Below are 16,296 nucleotides of genomic sequence, written 5' to 3' on the forward strand. Positions count from 1 at the left end.
GGTTTTATGACAGGAGACGGCATGACATCAAAAAGTTGAAGCCTTCTTCCCTTCTCAGCTGCTATATTGTGCGACCCCAAACATTCGCAGATGCTGTTGAAAACAGTAGCAAGCTTGTGAGGTTTATGACTGCCTATGTGCGGTTGTTTTTTTATTTGACAGCTTTTTATTTATTTACTCTGGGGAGGGGTCCTACAACTTGGCCCCAAGGCTCAGGCACAGCTAGGGCCTTTCTTAAAGCTGCCCCTACAAAAATCGAGCCTCCCGCGGCTCCAAAAACAAATCTTCCACTCCAGAGTGCCTGCACCTGTGGACTGTGGTTCATGCCTCAGGATCCCCAAGAGACTAAAAAACCATGTTATGTATGGGAAGCTTTCAAATACCCCCCCTCCCCTCCACACACACACATAGGCATGCCTATAGGCATTCATAAACCTTACAAGTTTGTTATTGCTTTCAATAGTGTCTGTGAATGTTTGGGGACACACAATATGGTGGTAAGCTCCGCCCACTGGCTTCAGCCCAAAGAATGGGCCAGATAGGCTCATGTTGTCTCCTTGATTCAGTGCTAGTACCTGGATAGCTATCCGAGTAAGTTAGGATAGCTTTTTGCGCGGTCCTATTTGCCTAAATTACCTGTGTACACTAGCACTGAATATTAGTGGTGCCTGCATAACTTCCAGAACCAGCCAGACTGTCCCGGCCCACCCTGGCACTAACTGGTTAGTGCTAGATGGCCTGAGCTAATTCAGTGGTACTTTCTAGTTAAATGCTTCTGAATATTAGCTAGGGATCCAGTCAGCAATATTCAACCATGTAGGAGCCTTTCCTACCTGGCTAAACAGCATTAAATATTGACTCCAGTATACTTTTAATAAAAAATATCATATATGCTGCTTTCAGCATTTACAAAAGTATTCTGCTACTGTCAGGATTTGCAATGATATCCTTTGTTCTTGATGACTGTATGCTTTCAGTATTGATCTTGCTAGTTTTCTTGCAGAAAACTGGTATTACCTCCTGGGTCCACACAGCTTTGATTCATTTGTCAGGTTTGCTTCAGATGTTGGATTATGTATTGCCACCAAATGTTTCATCACTTTCCATACATTTTTGGTGATGTTCATATCAGGGGTATTTCCTGGCCAGGGTTCCAATAGTTGAATTTGTTCCTGATCCAGTTACATTGGGAGGAGAATGATGGTGCCTTCGCACTGCAATACTTTTACATGCCAATAATAGCATGTAATAAAGTAAATCATCTTTAGTTGTATTTATTGCTGGTGTAATTACAGAGTAATCAGCAAACAAAAATAACTGTGTGAGAAATGGGAGTCGCATACCCAAAATTCAAAACCTATTCTGGATATTCCCTTCCAAAATGATTGAAAATCTGGACAGAACCAAAAAAGGTAACCCAAATTAGCCATATCTGTTTCACATTTTCACAACTTTTATCTTGAGCATTACCCTTACAGAAGGCCCTGCAGGGAGATTATGCTTGGAATACATATTTTAGTTTTGTTCTTTAAGTCCTGCCTGGACCACCTTCATTGTCTGGCTCAGTGCTGTAACATATCTATAATAATGTTTTCTCCTAATTCCCTTGGCCATCCCTGGGCCCACTTATTAAGTTTCAGTGGAGGTTGATCCACTCTTAACACTGTATAAAAAAAGGATATCTTGGGACTATTGTCACTTGATAACAAAAGGCCTTTTCTACATGCTGCATCATTTCCTCCATAATATCTTGTATAGGGAAAAAGCAAATATAAGCAAAATGATTTGACTGGCTAAGAACATAGGTTCCCCTCAGTGTAGGAAATAGTAAGATATTCCCCCGTTCATCCACTAGATGCTTCACCAGTCCCAGTTCCTTCTCTCCCCAAATCCGGAAAGCCTTAAGGTTTAAATAATACTTAATATACCACATTTTTCAGCATGTGGAGCAATGCGGTTTACAATAAAAAAATAACATAAAAACATTTAAAAATTCCATTAAAAACAGGAAAGATTCATTCACCAAAATAACAACTGTGCATCCAAAAGAAACCCAAGGCTTACATCCTGCGATTTGAGTACAAGCCGGTCACCCCAAGGGCCAGTCTAAAATGTATTTATTTATTTATTTATTTGTTGCATTTGTACCTCACATTTTCCCACCTATATGCAGGCTCAATGTGGCTTACATAGTACCGTCAAAGACGTTTGCCCAGTCGGTGGTTAACAAATACAAAGTTGTTTAGTGATCGTATGAGGTATAATTGGAGGGTCGGAATGGATGAAGATATTATTCTGTGCTGTTAAAGTTCTTTTCAATATCAATATAACATACACCGATGATCATTTTTCTCAATAATTTGTGCTAGATTTCTTCTCCTTACTCTGTTCCTAGATATGTATTCATACTTTCTTGCTCAAGTTCCTTTATGCCACAATCTTAAGTCAGAGAGAAGTTTTCAGCTTTACTCAGTTTTTCCTTAAAGGGGGGGGGGGGGGGGGTGGTTACCTTAGCATATTTATCCAGACTAAAATTCATCCTGATGTCATCTTACCACTCTTGGAGTTTTTCTGCTATGTGATAGTCACTACAGCTGTGCAGTTGGTGCAAGAAAAAGTTTTCAGAATGGATACTAGGCTGTAAATTATTACAAAGTTTTGGAGCAAGAAAGTAAGAAGTGGAGAAAAGTGTAGACTCATGACAGGCCTGTTTTGGACCTGGGAGAACTAATCTGTTAGAATCGAGAGACCTAAGAGCACAAGCCGGAGTATAGGGAAATAGTAGAGGCAGCCAGGTAGGGAGGCTGTCCTGAGTAAAATGATTTGTGATCAAGACATAACATTTTAAAAGGAATATGGAAGAGAATAGACAACCAATGAAAATGAATAAAAAGTGGAGTTACATAATCAAAACGACGTGCATAACAGAGTAGATGGATAGTGGTGTTCTGAAGAGTCTGAAGTCACCTTAGCTGTAAGGAGGCATTGAGCACGTTTATGATCCCTTTGCCAAATGGCCAGTGCAATCAGACATTTCTGAAGTGGGGTAAGGTCAATACGGAGAGGGGAACAATGAAAGACCAAAAGGACATCATCTGCATAAACAAATGTTCTGATATTTTTTTTTTAATTTATTTGTTGCATTTGTATCCTACATTTTCCCACCTATTTGCAGGCTCAATGTGGCTTACATTGTACCGTGAAGGCGTTTGCCAACTCCGGTAGAGAAACAAGTACAAAGTGATGTTATAGTCGAATGAGGTTCATATGTTACAGACACATTGTGAATCAGACAAGGAGAGTTATCTAGTGTTCATTACGAGCTTTAGTTACGTTGTGTTGCAGGGTTCAGACACTTAAGTTGGGTCGGTAGGGTATGTCTTATTGAACAGGTTGGTCTTTAGTAGCTTCCGGAAGTTGAGGTGGTCATACGTTGTTTTCACAGTTTTTGGTAATTCATTCCACAGTTGTGCACTTATGTAGGAGAAGCTGGATGCATAGGTTGATTTGTATTTGAGACCTTTACAGCTTGGGTAGTGGAGATTTAGGTATGTCCATGTTGATATGACTGTGTTTCTGGTTGGCAGGTCTATGAGGTCGGTCATGTATCCCGGGGCTTCACCGTAAATAATTCTGTGGACCAGGGTGCAGATCTTGAAAGCAATATGTTCTTTGATTGGGAGCCAGTGCAATTTTTCTCGGAGGGGTTTGGCACTTTTGAATCGCATTTTGCCAAATATGAGTCTGGCTGCTGTGTTTTGAGTGGTCTGAAGTTTCTTTATGAGTTGCTCTTTGCATCCCACATAGATTCCATTGCAGTAGTCAGCATGGCTTAGTACCATTGATTGTACCAAGTTGCGGAATATTTCCCTCGGGAAGAATGGTTTCACGCGTTTCAGTTTCCATATTGAGTGGAACATTTTCTTGGTTGTAGAGTTCACTTGGCTCTTGAATGTAAGGTTACAGTTGATTGTAACCCCCTAGGATTTTCAGGCTATCTGATATAGGGAGGGTGTGATCTGGTGTATTTAAATTTGTGGGTTTCTTCGTGTTATGTAGGGATGAGAGGATGAGGCAATGTGTTTTTTCTGTGTTGAGTTTTAGTTGGAACGCATTTGCCCATGAGGTCATGGTGTTCATGTTGAGATTGATTTTGTTGGTGATTTCTGTCAGGTCATGTTTGAAAGGAATGTATATTGTAATGTCGTCTGCATAAATGAATGGGTTGAAGTCTTGGGTGAATAGGGACTTTGCTAGCGGGGTCATCATTAAGTTGAAGAGGATCAGAGATAGTGGTGATCCTTGAGGTACTCCGCAATCTGCTTTCCACGGTAGTGATATGTTTGAGTTAGATTTCACTTTGTATGTTCTGGTGGTTAGGAAGCCCTTGATCCAGCTGAGTAATTTACCACCAATCCCGAAGTAGTCTAGGAGTCTTAATAGTATATTATGGTTTACCATGTCGAATGCACTAGACATGTCGAATTGGAGGAGAAGTATGCTTTTGCCTATTGCTATTTTTTACTTGAATTTGGCCAAGAGGTTAGTACTGTTTCGGTGCTGTGGAGGGACCGAAATCCAGAGTGTGATTCATGTAGTATGGAGACTTTGTTTATGTAGTTAGTGAGTTGTTTGGTTACCATACTTTCCATCAGTGGGATGGATGCTACTGGGCGGTAGTTGGTAAGTTCATTTGTCTTTTTTTGGTATCTTTTGGTATAAGGGTGAGTAGGATGTTACCATTTTCCGTCAGGAAGAGACCTTGTTGGAGCATGAAGTTTAGATGGGATGTGAGGTCATAAGTACATAGGTACATAAATATTGCCATACTGGGAAAGACCAAAGGTCCATCGAGCCCAGCATCCTGTTTCCAACAGTGGCCAATCCAGGTCACAAATACCTGGCAAGGTCCCAAAAATGTACAAAACATTTTATACTGCTTATCCCAGAAATAGTGGATTTTCCCCATTTAATAACGGTCTATGGACTTTTCCTTTAGGAAGCTGTCCAAACCTTTTTTAAACTCCGCTAAGCTAACCGCCTTTACCACACTGGCAACTAATTCCAGAGTTTAATTACACATTGAGTGAAGAAACATTTTCTCCGATTTGTTTTAAATTTACTACATTGTAGCTTCATCGCATGCCCCCTAGTCCTAGTATTTTTGGAAAGTGTGAACAGACGCTTCACATCTACCCATTCAATTCCACTCATTATTTTATAGACCTATATCATATCTCCCCTCTGTTATGAAGCAGTCAGGGGCGGATTTTATCAGGTTACTGGGGCAGGTGTCCAGTTTGCAGTGAGTGTTGGAGAACCTATGGATCGCATGGGTAATTGTTTCGGTCGAGAGGAGAGCGAAGTTTGACCAGATTCGATCCGCTGGATATTCTCCTGAGGTTGGGTCCATGCCATAGATGAATCTTTCGATGTCGGCAGTGTTCTGAGGAAGCGTGCTGCGTAGTTTACTATTTTTTCATTGAAGTATATGGCTAGTTGGTCTGCAGTTGTGGTGTCTGTTTTGGTTGTGGTGACCAAGGTAGTGTCTAGTAGATTGTGTACGAGTTGATATAGTTTCTTTGTGACTTTGTAGTCTGGTCCTATTTTAGTTTATAGTATGACCTTTTCGACTGTCTTATTTTTATTTATTTATTTTTTATTTGTTGCATTTGTATCCAACATTTTCCCACCTCTTTGCAGGCTCAATATGGCTTACATAGTACCGTAAATGGCGTTAACCGATTCCGGTATGAACAAATACAAGGTATGAACAATTACAAGGTGATTTCATGGTAGAATGAGGTACATGTATGCTAGAGACAATTGGGGAGAACTTAGAGATGGAGAGGAAGAGTTAGGATATGTCTGTTACAGTCTTTGGTTACGTTGTGTCGCAAGTGTCCAGATTTTTTATGTTGGGTCGGTGGGGTATGCCCTTCTGAACAGATCTGTTTTTAGTGCTTTCTGGAAATTCAGGTGGTCGAGCATAGTTTTTATTATTTTTGGTAATGCGTTCCACAGTTGTGCGCTCAAGTAGGAAAAGCTGGATGCATAAGTGGATTTGTATTTGAGGCCATTCTTGCTTGGGTAATGGAGGTTTAGGTATGATCGTGCTGATTTTGTGGTGTTTCCGATTGGCAGGTCGATGAGGTCTGTCATGTATCCTGGTGTCTCGCCGTAAAGTAAATGATTTTATGAACTGTCGTGCAGATTTTGAAAATGATGCGTTCCTTAATTGGAGACCAGTGTGGTTTTTCTCGAAGTGGTTTGGCACTGTCAAAATGTGTTTTTCTAAATATAGGGAAAGGGAATGGGACTTATATACCTTTCTGTGGTTTTTTCCAACTACATTCAAAGTGGTTTACTTATTATATACAGGTACTTATTTGTACCTGGAACAATGGAGGGTTAAGTGACTTTCCCAGAGTCACAAGGAGCTGCAGTGGGAATTGAACCCAGTTCCCCAGGATCTGAGTCCACTGCACTAACCACTAGGCTACTCCTCCACTCATATAAGCCTTACTGCTGTGTTTTGGGTGGTCTGAAGTTCCATTATAATTTGTTCTTTGCATCCTGCATAGATACCATTACAGTAGTCTGTGTGGCTTAGTACCATAGACTGTACCAAGTTGCGAAATATTTCCCTCGGGAAGAATGGTTTCACACGTTTGAGTTTCCACATTGAGAGAAACATTTTCTTTATGGTGGATTTAGCTTGGGTCTCAAGTGATAGGTTTCGGTTGATTGTTACTCCGAGAATTTTCAGGCTGTCTGAGATAGGGAGGGTGTATCCAGGGGTGTTGATGTTTGTGGGTTTTTATGTATTGTATTGGGATGAGATGATGAAACAGTGTGTTTGTTCTGTATTGAGTTTTAGTTGGAATGCATTTGCCCATGAGTTCATGATGTTTAGGCTGAGCTAGATCATGTTTGTAGGGGATGTATAATGTAACGTCATCAGCGTAAATAAATGGATTAAGGCTTTGGGTGGATAAGGCTTTGGCTAGTGGGACCATCATGAGGTTGAAAAGGATCGGTGATAGTGGTCATCCTTGCGGTACTCCGCAATCTGGTTTTCACGGTGACGACGATATATTTGTGCATGATTTCACTTGGTATGTTCTGATGGTTAGAAAGCCCTTGATCCAATTGAGAGTGTTACTACCGATTCCGAAGTAATCTAGGAGTCTTAGTAATATGTTGTGGTTAACCATGTCGAACGCACTACACATGTCAAATTGGAGGAGGAGAATGCTTTTCCCTATTGCTATCTCCTGCTTGAATTTAGTTAGGAGAGTAAGTAGTACTGTTTCGGTGCTGTGTTGGGATCAGAATCCTGATTGTGACTCATGTAGTAGTGAATTTGTTTATGTAGTTGTTGAGTTGTATGGTCACCAGTCCTTCCATAAGTTTGACCACTAATGGGATAGATGCTACTGGTTGGTAGTTGGTGATATCGCTTGTTTTTTTTCCGTTATTGCGTATTTGTATTTTCTTTGTATTTGTTTCCAAGCGTTGAGTGTATGATCATTTTTTGTTTTTGTTCATGCTCGTTCAAGCTTCCTGGTTTGTATTTAAAAGATTGAATTGGTTTTTCCTACTGCAAAGATTTTTTTTCCTGATAAAGGGCTTTTAAAACAGACACCATGTTATGAGAATCAGGTGCTCAACGTTAAAAGTTTATATTTATAAACTTATTTATGGCATTTTATCCCACATTAAACATGAATTAGATTGGAAGCTGGGAGCATTTAAAATTTTTTTTCCTGGAGAGAGTAATGCATCCCCTCCCCCCAGTCTCTCTCCCCGGCTATAGCCAGCTCTGCAATTTGGGGAGGGGGCACAGAGGTGGATGGGGGGGGGCACAGAAGTGGACCGGGGAGAGAGCCTGTTGTTAAACATTTACCAGCACACCACTGGGTGGCCTGTGCTATTACTAGTACATGGTTTTCCTGCACACTGAGACCACTTTTTAACGCAGGGTAAAATGATCGATTTTTGTATATCGGCAATAATGGCCACATGCTAATTTTTCCATTACTGCATGGCCATTAGCATGTGAGCCCTTAACTATACCTATTTTCTAGGTGGAAAGGGCTCATGTGCAAATCATGCACTAATGGGTTAGCGTGTGGTGATGCTCACATGCTAACCCATCAGCGCTGAACACGCCCACTGTCTATCCCCAAACAAGCCCCTGGTGCTAAAAAAATATAAATTATTTTTTAGCACATGGGAAGTGAGAGTATATGGCAAAACTACTGTTGATCACCTCAGCGAGCCCTGCGGTAGATAATATTTAACTTGCAGTAAGCACGTTTCAATGCTTACCTCAGCATAGTAAAAGGACTTGCTAATGAGGTTGTTCCAGTATTATGTGTCGGTATACACAGTGGAGAGAATCAAATTTTTTTTTAGAAATCCTCTGGTGCCCATTGTCTTATTTCACTACAGATGCCTCAAATGTGTTCCTGAACACAGTCTAGGAAGACTGTGAGATTCTTATTGGAATGCTTTTGTGTTTCACTTATATATTCTAATATTTGTCAACATTTTCTTATTTCTGATCTGAAGAAGAAAGATTACCTTCGAAAACTAATCGAAAAATGTATTAAGTTAGTCCAATAAAAAAGGTACCATCTTATTTTCTTTTCTATGTTTTGATTTATCACCTTATAACGGTTATAACACGGCTACCACAGCACTTTACCCCAGAGATAAAAATGCTTCTTCAGTAATCAAATGGGCAGACATTTTAACTTGCAAAATTACCCTATGCAAATGTGGTCCAGGATCAGAGTCTTGCCATATCCCAAATATAGGAACTCCATTTTGATATATGTTTTGTCTTTAGGAATGATGACTCTAGGGCCCAGTGGTGCAGGGAAAACAAAATGCATTAACATCCTGATGAAAGCAATGACTGACTGCGGAGCACCTCATAAGGAGATGAGGATGAACCCAAAAGCAATCACAGCTTCCCAGATGTTTGGAACTCTGGATGTTACAACAAATGACTGGACAGATGGCATTTTCTCTACTCTGTGGAGAAAAACTTTAAAAGCAAAGAAGGTAATTCAGATGAGCAATGATAATGGCAGCCAGAGCATGACTAATGCAACCTTTTTTTCCCTTGTCTTCTCCATGTAGTAATAATGTAATGTTGTTTAAGTGTTTCTGGTAAAATTGCTGTTCCGTTATAATAGGTGTGCTTACATATTTTCAGGAACTGAGAAATCATGTAATCAAGATTCATCATGTTTTATCATGCAAAAGTCTTCAAATTGTGCTTTCCCTTTCATGCATTTTATGCAGTTTTCCTTGTTTGTCAGTCATAGTGAGATGTGTTTTGTGTTTTTTAATGGGAATATATGCATATTTCTCTAGAGGTCATGGGGACAGTCAGTGGAATTTTTGTAACAGTGTGGAAAAAGAATAGCCCTGGATTCTTCTAGAAGTCAAGAAGGCCATGATTTGAGTGCATGGTTCAAATTGCTATCCGTTAGCATGATCATAGGCTGACAACCTCTATACACTTACACGTATATGCGTATGTATGCATGTGAGCATATGTATGTATGCATACTTTTCTATGTTGCTTCTTGTGGTCCCTGTTAATAGGTATTGCTGTCATGTCTTTTGGTGTCTTTTCTGTTATTTAATAATTAGCCCTTTTACTAAGCCATAGTAAAAAGTGGCCTATGCTAGTTTTGACGCATGCTGGGCCACTTTTTACAGCGGTGGGAAAAAGGCCTTTTTAAAAATGGAATAATAGTAAAAAAGGTAGACTAATAGAAAACATAAACGTATGAAATAATTTATTGGTGTGAATCAAAAAACAAACCCGACGTGGCCACGTTTCGCCCTCAGGACAATGAGGGTGAAAAGTGGCCACGTCGGGTTTGTTTTTTTGATTCACACCAATAAATTATTTCATACGTTTATGTTTTCTATTAGTCTACCTTTTTTACTATTATTCTATCATAGTAAGGAGACTGTTGCCTTTTTTTGCTTTTTTAAAATGGGGCAGTAAATGGTTGTATGCTAATATTAAAATTAGCACACAGCTATTTACAGCCTGATCCCTTACTGCCACCTATTTAGATGGCGGTAAGGGCTCACATGCTAACCCCGTGGTAATTGGGCAGTACGCGGCAATGTGGCTGCACTGCTGATGACTGCTGGGAATGCCTCCCGTGGTAGAAAATCAAAAATTATTTTCTACTGTGGGAAACTGCTCACACCAACTTCAGAACTACCTCTGGGCTCCTGCTCTACCCTGGCGGTAGGGCCAATTTGGCACGTGCTACCTACATGATAGCCCTCCCACACCTTTGTAAAAGAGCCCCTAAATTATGTGATTTTTATGTCATTTTAGTTTTGTAAATTGCTTTGATTGCTCTATAGATAAGGTGGTATATCAAGTCTTTTAATAAACATAAATGTATGAAATTAATCTATGCTTATTATAGATTGCATATAATATATCAATTCAAGCGTATTTTGCAACAGAGCCATTGGAACATCAACAGATTTTATACATTTTTCATTTATTAAGCTAGATCTAGTGTCCTGGATCATTTTGGAGACAGGTCTGACCACCCAAGGGCACAGCTATGGGTGGGCCCAGGCCTACCCAGTCTTTTGCAACCTTCCAATCAGTGCTGGTCTGGCTGCAGATGCCTCCAGTCCAGCAACAGCAAGACCCGACCCTGTGCCTGTTTCTTTCTCCCTCTCTCCCCTTTCATCCACCTGCCGTGCAGCATGATCCCTCCCGTTGTACCTCACAGGGTCAGCACTAATAAACAACCAAAGCAGAGGCGTGGGACCGCAGCTCTCTGCCTGCTGCTACTGTTTCCTGTGCCAGCCCGGACGTTTACCTCAGAACAGAAGAGGCAGGAGTCAGGACCAGCACAGGAAACAGTAGCGGCAGGCAGAGAGCCGCGGTCCCGTGCCTCTGCCTTGGTTGTTTATTAGTGCGGACCCGGTGCGGTGCAACGGGAGGGATCGTGCTGCATGGCAGGTGGATGAAAGGGGAGAGAGGGAGAAAGAAACAGGCACGGGGTCAGGTCTTGCTGTTGCTGGACTGGAGGCATCTGCAGCTACGGTGGGTGGATGAAAGGGGAGAGAACAACAGGGCAAGGATGGAAGAGGCAGTGGGTCTGAGGAAGGATGCGATTGGGACTGGGGAGGCTTTTATTCAGGGCCGGACTCATGATGGACTCAACTAATCTGGGATTGGGCCCTGCCTCACCACTGATCACCACCACCTTCAGTCCAAAGCCTCTCAGCAGATAAAACAAATATGTGTCATTGTGGGCTTTTGGGTGAGGGTGGGCTCTTTGCTGCAGTGCCGGGGGGGGGGGGGGGTGTGGAGGTGTGTTGGTGGGTTTCTGGGTAGGGATGGGCTCAGTGCCCAGGTTAAAATAATAATTTTAAAAAGGTGTTTTATGTTGGCTTTTGGGTGGGGGTCATCTCTGCAGTACCCAAGCATGAAAAATTAAAATGTTTTACATTTACATACATAGTAACATAGTAGATGACGGGAGAAAAAGACCTGCACGGTCCATCCAGTCTGCCCAACAAGACAACTCATGTGTGCTACTTTTTGTGTATACCCTACTTTGATTTGTACCTATGCTCTTCAGGGCACAGACCGTATAAGTCTGCCCCGCACTATCCCCGCCTCTCAACCTCCAGCCCTGCCTCCCACTACCGGATCTGCTATCCAATCTTGGTTAAGCTCCTGAGGATCCATTCCTTCTGAACAGGATTCCTTTATGTTTATCCCACGCATGTTTGAATTCCGTTACCGTTTTCATCTCCACCACCTCCCGCGGGAGGGCATTCCAAGCATCCACCACTCTCTCCGTGAAGAAATACTTCCTGACATTTTTCTTGAGTCTGCCCCCCTTCAATCTCATTTCATGTCCTCTCATTCTACCGCCTTCGTATCTCCGGAAAAGGTTTGTTTGCGGATTAATACCTTTCAAATATTTGAACGTCTGTATCATATCACCCCTGTTTCTCCTTTCCTCCAGGGTATACATGTTCAGGTCAGCAAGTCTCTCCTCATACGTCTTGTTACGCAAATCCCATACCATTCTCGTAGCTTTTCTTTGCACTGCTTCGATTCTTTTTACATCCTTAGCAAGATACGGCCTCCAAAACTGAACACAATACTCCAGATGGGGCCTCACCAACGACTTATACAGGGGCATCAACACTCCCTTTCTTCTGCTGGTCACACCTCTCTCTATACAGCCCAACAACCTTCTAGATACAGCCACCGCCTTGTCACACTGTTTCGTCGCCTTCAAATTAATGCTGATTGCTGATGCGCTTAAGGGTGGAGGGAGGGGGAGATTGGGAAGAGTAGGGGAGATGCCAGACTATGGGGGGGGGGGGACAGGTAGACGGTAATACAGGGCTGATGCTAGGCTACAGGGAGGGGTGGGGGGTGCTAGGGTAGAGCTGATGCCTAGCTGCGGGATAGATGATGGGGAAGGGATGGGTAGGGCTAATGCTGGGCTATGGGGATGGTTGAGGGTTAAAAAGGAAGGGAAGGGTGTAGGGTAGGGAAGGGAAGAGCTGATGCCGGGCTACAGGACAGTTTGTAATTTTTGGTCCTCTATTCTGTAATTCATGAGGGTTGGTATGTGTTCTGCATGTGACCAAGGTGAGAGAATCTGCTGGCATGTGGTTTGTGTGGTGTTATGAGTCTGACTTGTCTGAATTTTCCAATGGAATGCGAATTCCTGCTATGTATATTCACCACTGTCTTTATAAAAGTACTGTTGTTAGTATTTGTGTTCAGAATTGGTGTTAAGAAGCTTCTTTGCAGGCTTTAGTGTTACTTCACAAAGCACCTGGCAGTGAAGGAATTTTGTATTGCTATTATTGAGGTGCCACCAAAATTTGCATATATTTTTCCTATGTAATTATATTGTAGGATCCTGTCGTGTGTTGAGAGGTTTGCCGTTGTAGTAGACGTATGTATGATCAATTTTAAGATAATAGAATAATGTAATTATATTTAAAAATATCAATTTTTCCATTAAGTATGTTTGTGGTTATATTGATGCAGGGCAGCTGTTGGGCAGACTACTTAGAAATCCATCATCAAGTGAATTCTAAGGCATTATTTTGTAGGATCCCAAGAGACACTACTCATACTTATATACACTGTGCGTGCCCATCCATATTAGCTCTGGGCCCACCCAAAATCTCAGGTCTGGCTACGCCACTGTACCACCTTTACTTTTACACCATTTTCTCTATTGATTTTTCCTGTTTATCTTTTCTCAGCCATTCACAGATTTCCCCTCGCCCCCCCCCCCCCCCCCCCCCCCCTATTTAGGAATGTTTTGAATATTTTAAAGTTAGGAAACATTTTATTTATGCAGGTCTTTGATGGTATAACAACTTTCAAATAATTACCTTTACCACTACCTATGGTTGGTCTTTGACTTTACAGCATCATTGTTCAGTCACTGCTCAATAAAAGTAGATTAGCAAGCATAAGGGGTTATTTCTTATTCTGACATCATTAATAGAAAATGCTTGCAAATGAATCAGTCTCCTTATCAATAGTTTTGTAATGATGAGTTCAAATCCTTTTGGAACTGTTTGAGTGAAAAGCATGAAACATTTCCCCTAACATGCTGCCTTTTGTGCTTTTGTTATTTACATTGTGCCATAAAATTAAGGGGCCCTTTTAGTAAGCCGCGTAGACTCCTACGCACGCCCAACGCACGCCATTTCAGAACTACCACCCAGCTACCACGTGGCCTGGGTGGTAATTTCATTTTTTATATGTGCCGGAAAATTTACAGTGTGCGGCACTAACTGGCATTGTGCGCATGCTGACGATTACCACCTGGTTAATGCGTGAGACCTTACCACTAAGTGAATGGGTGGCGGTAAGGTCTCAGGCACAAAATAGACATGCGCCAATTTTCATTTTGCCACACATCCATTTTTGGCCAAAAAAAAGGCCTTTTTTGCAGGTGCACTGAAAAATGGACCTGCGCTCAATACACGCGTTTACACCAGCGCAGGTCACTTTTCGGCACACCTTAGTAAAAGGACCCCTAAGAGAGCTATATATTAATTCACATTAAAAACAGCAGAACTGCATGTATTACTTATTATTTCTAATGTGGACAGTAATGAGTTATATGACATGTATAGCAAGGAACCTTTTGGGTTCCATCTGGTGTCTCTGGATTTAGAGACACAGCTGCAGGTCTTCGAGTGAGCACCTGAGATGTCTAGGTCCTAAAATCATTTTCCCCTCCCACACATGGCTTCTTCACTGAAGATGGAGCATGAGTTCAATTTGCTTGTCATACCACCTTTCCTTAGGTACAGTAAAGTAGTTTACAATACAATTTTATATTAAAAAAAATAACAAAACCAAAGATTAAACAAAGATTACAGCTGAAGTAGGAAGATTTTCCTTAAGGTTGTGATGTGAGAGGTAAAGATAAGGGTCCAGATATTCAGCCTGTGGCAGTAAGCAGCTTGTATGCCACTTGCAGCCGAGGTTTGAATTAACCCCAGATATTCAATGATGGGAGCATGTCCATCCTCCAACACTGAACATCAGGTTAGTTTAACAACCCGGAAGTTAACTGGGCTCCAGCCGATATTCAGATAGGTGCGCAGTTAACTTGGCGGATAAACTTAGGACAACAGTTTTGTATATCGCATAGTAACATAGTAAATGATGGCAGATACTGACCTGAATGGCCCATCCAGTCTGCCCAGCAGTCACACTCATTATCAATTCATGATTAAATCAACAATGAGCGTAATATTATATACTTGATCATGGTCTTTCTTTGGTATTTATGGGACATAGACTGTAGAAGTCTGGCCAGCTCTGTCCTTATGTTCCATCTACTGGTGTTACCGCCAAAGCCCACTCCAGCCTATCCGAATACGTCTTGTCATTTGTGGGACCCAGACCATAAAAGTCTGCCTGGCACTATCCTCGGTTCCAGCTAATGAAGTTGCCATTGAATCCTTTTCCAGCCTATCCTAAACTGGATTGCCATATACAGACGCAGACCTACAAAGGCTGCACAGCACCAGCCTAAGGGGTCCTTTTGCTAAGCCACGGTAAAAGGTGGCCTGCGGTAGTGAGAGCGCATCTTTTGGGCACGAGCTGGGTCATTTCTTACTGCATCTAGCAGAAAGGGCCTTTTTTTAAGGGGCTGGAAAATGGATGTGCACTAAAATTGCTACCAATGCACTTCCATTTTCGGCCTGAGACCTTACTGCCACCTATTGAGCTAGCGGTAAGGTCTGACGCACTATCCACGCAGTAAGCGAATATCACACGCCAACTTCTGTTTACCACCAGGTAAGCGGCCTGCGATGGAAAATAGAAAATTATTTTCTACCGCGGGATTTGGCATGCGTCAGATTCAGAATTACCGCCTGACTCACATGCTAGCTGGGTGGTAGTGCCAATTTGGCACATGCTGTATGGCAGCTTAGTAAAAGGGCCCCTTAGTTCTTCACAGCTGGAGTTGCTGTTCATGCGTCACTTACACATCCACAAACCTGCAGCCATTTAAGATTTTTTTTTTTAATTTTCTTTTATACCATCTATTTTCTAAATAGAGTTCCTCTATGTTCATCCCACATCTTTTTAAATTCCATCACTATTTTTGCCTCTACCACTTCCCTTGGAAGGGCATTCCAGGCACCTATCACTCTCTCTGTGAAAAAGAAATTCCTGACATTACTCCTAAGTGTACCACCCCGCAACCTCAGTCCATGTCCTCTAGTTTAACATTTCCCCTTCTCTGGAAGAGATTTGTTTCTATGTTAATACTTTTCAAGTATTTAAATGTCTGTATCATATCTCTCTATCCCTTCTTTCCTCTAGGCTATACAAATTCAGGTCTTCCAGGCTCTTCTCATGTGTGGCGCAAACCTCGTTTCATTTTGTTGCCTTCCATTCCATACATGATTTCAGATAGCCTCTATTTACTGTAGAGGATCCTGATCCTTTTGTTATATGTAAAATAACATAATATAACACAATAGCTTATAGTCCGTTATCTACCTTTCAGTTCTATGCAGATATAAAACATAAATCTGAAAATTACCAGAGATTAATAATGTTACATTATGGCAAAAAATAAAATTCCCTTTAAAATTTACAGTAAAGTCAATGACAAGGCAATAAACAACTGTTAATAGTTAATCTATAGAATTTAACACAAATTTCCTAAACAGGTATGTCTTAATCATGCGCCTAAAATGCCTGTAATCTAA

General features: G+C 41.5%; 1 protein-coding gene across 1 annotated transcript in view; it reads left to right on the top strand.

The window, feature by feature from the left end:
* Positions 1-16,296, top strand: part of LOC115471141 (dynein heavy chain 5, axonemal-like) — a 766,968-nt gene that overhangs the window by 311,796 nt on the left and 438,876 nt on the right. Inside the window, 1 exon segment of the mRNA XM_030204834.1 lies at positions 8,858-9,075. Within this exon segment, the coding sequence (XP_030060694.1) occupies positions 8,858-9,075 (218 nt within the window).

Source organism: Microcaecilia unicolor, chromosome 1, assembly GCF_901765095.1.
Source record: "Microcaecilia unicolor chromosome 1, aMicUni1.1, whole genome shotgun sequence".
Taxonomy (NCBI): domain Eukaryota; kingdom Metazoa; phylum Chordata; class Amphibia; order Gymnophiona; family Siphonopidae; genus Microcaecilia; species Microcaecilia unicolor.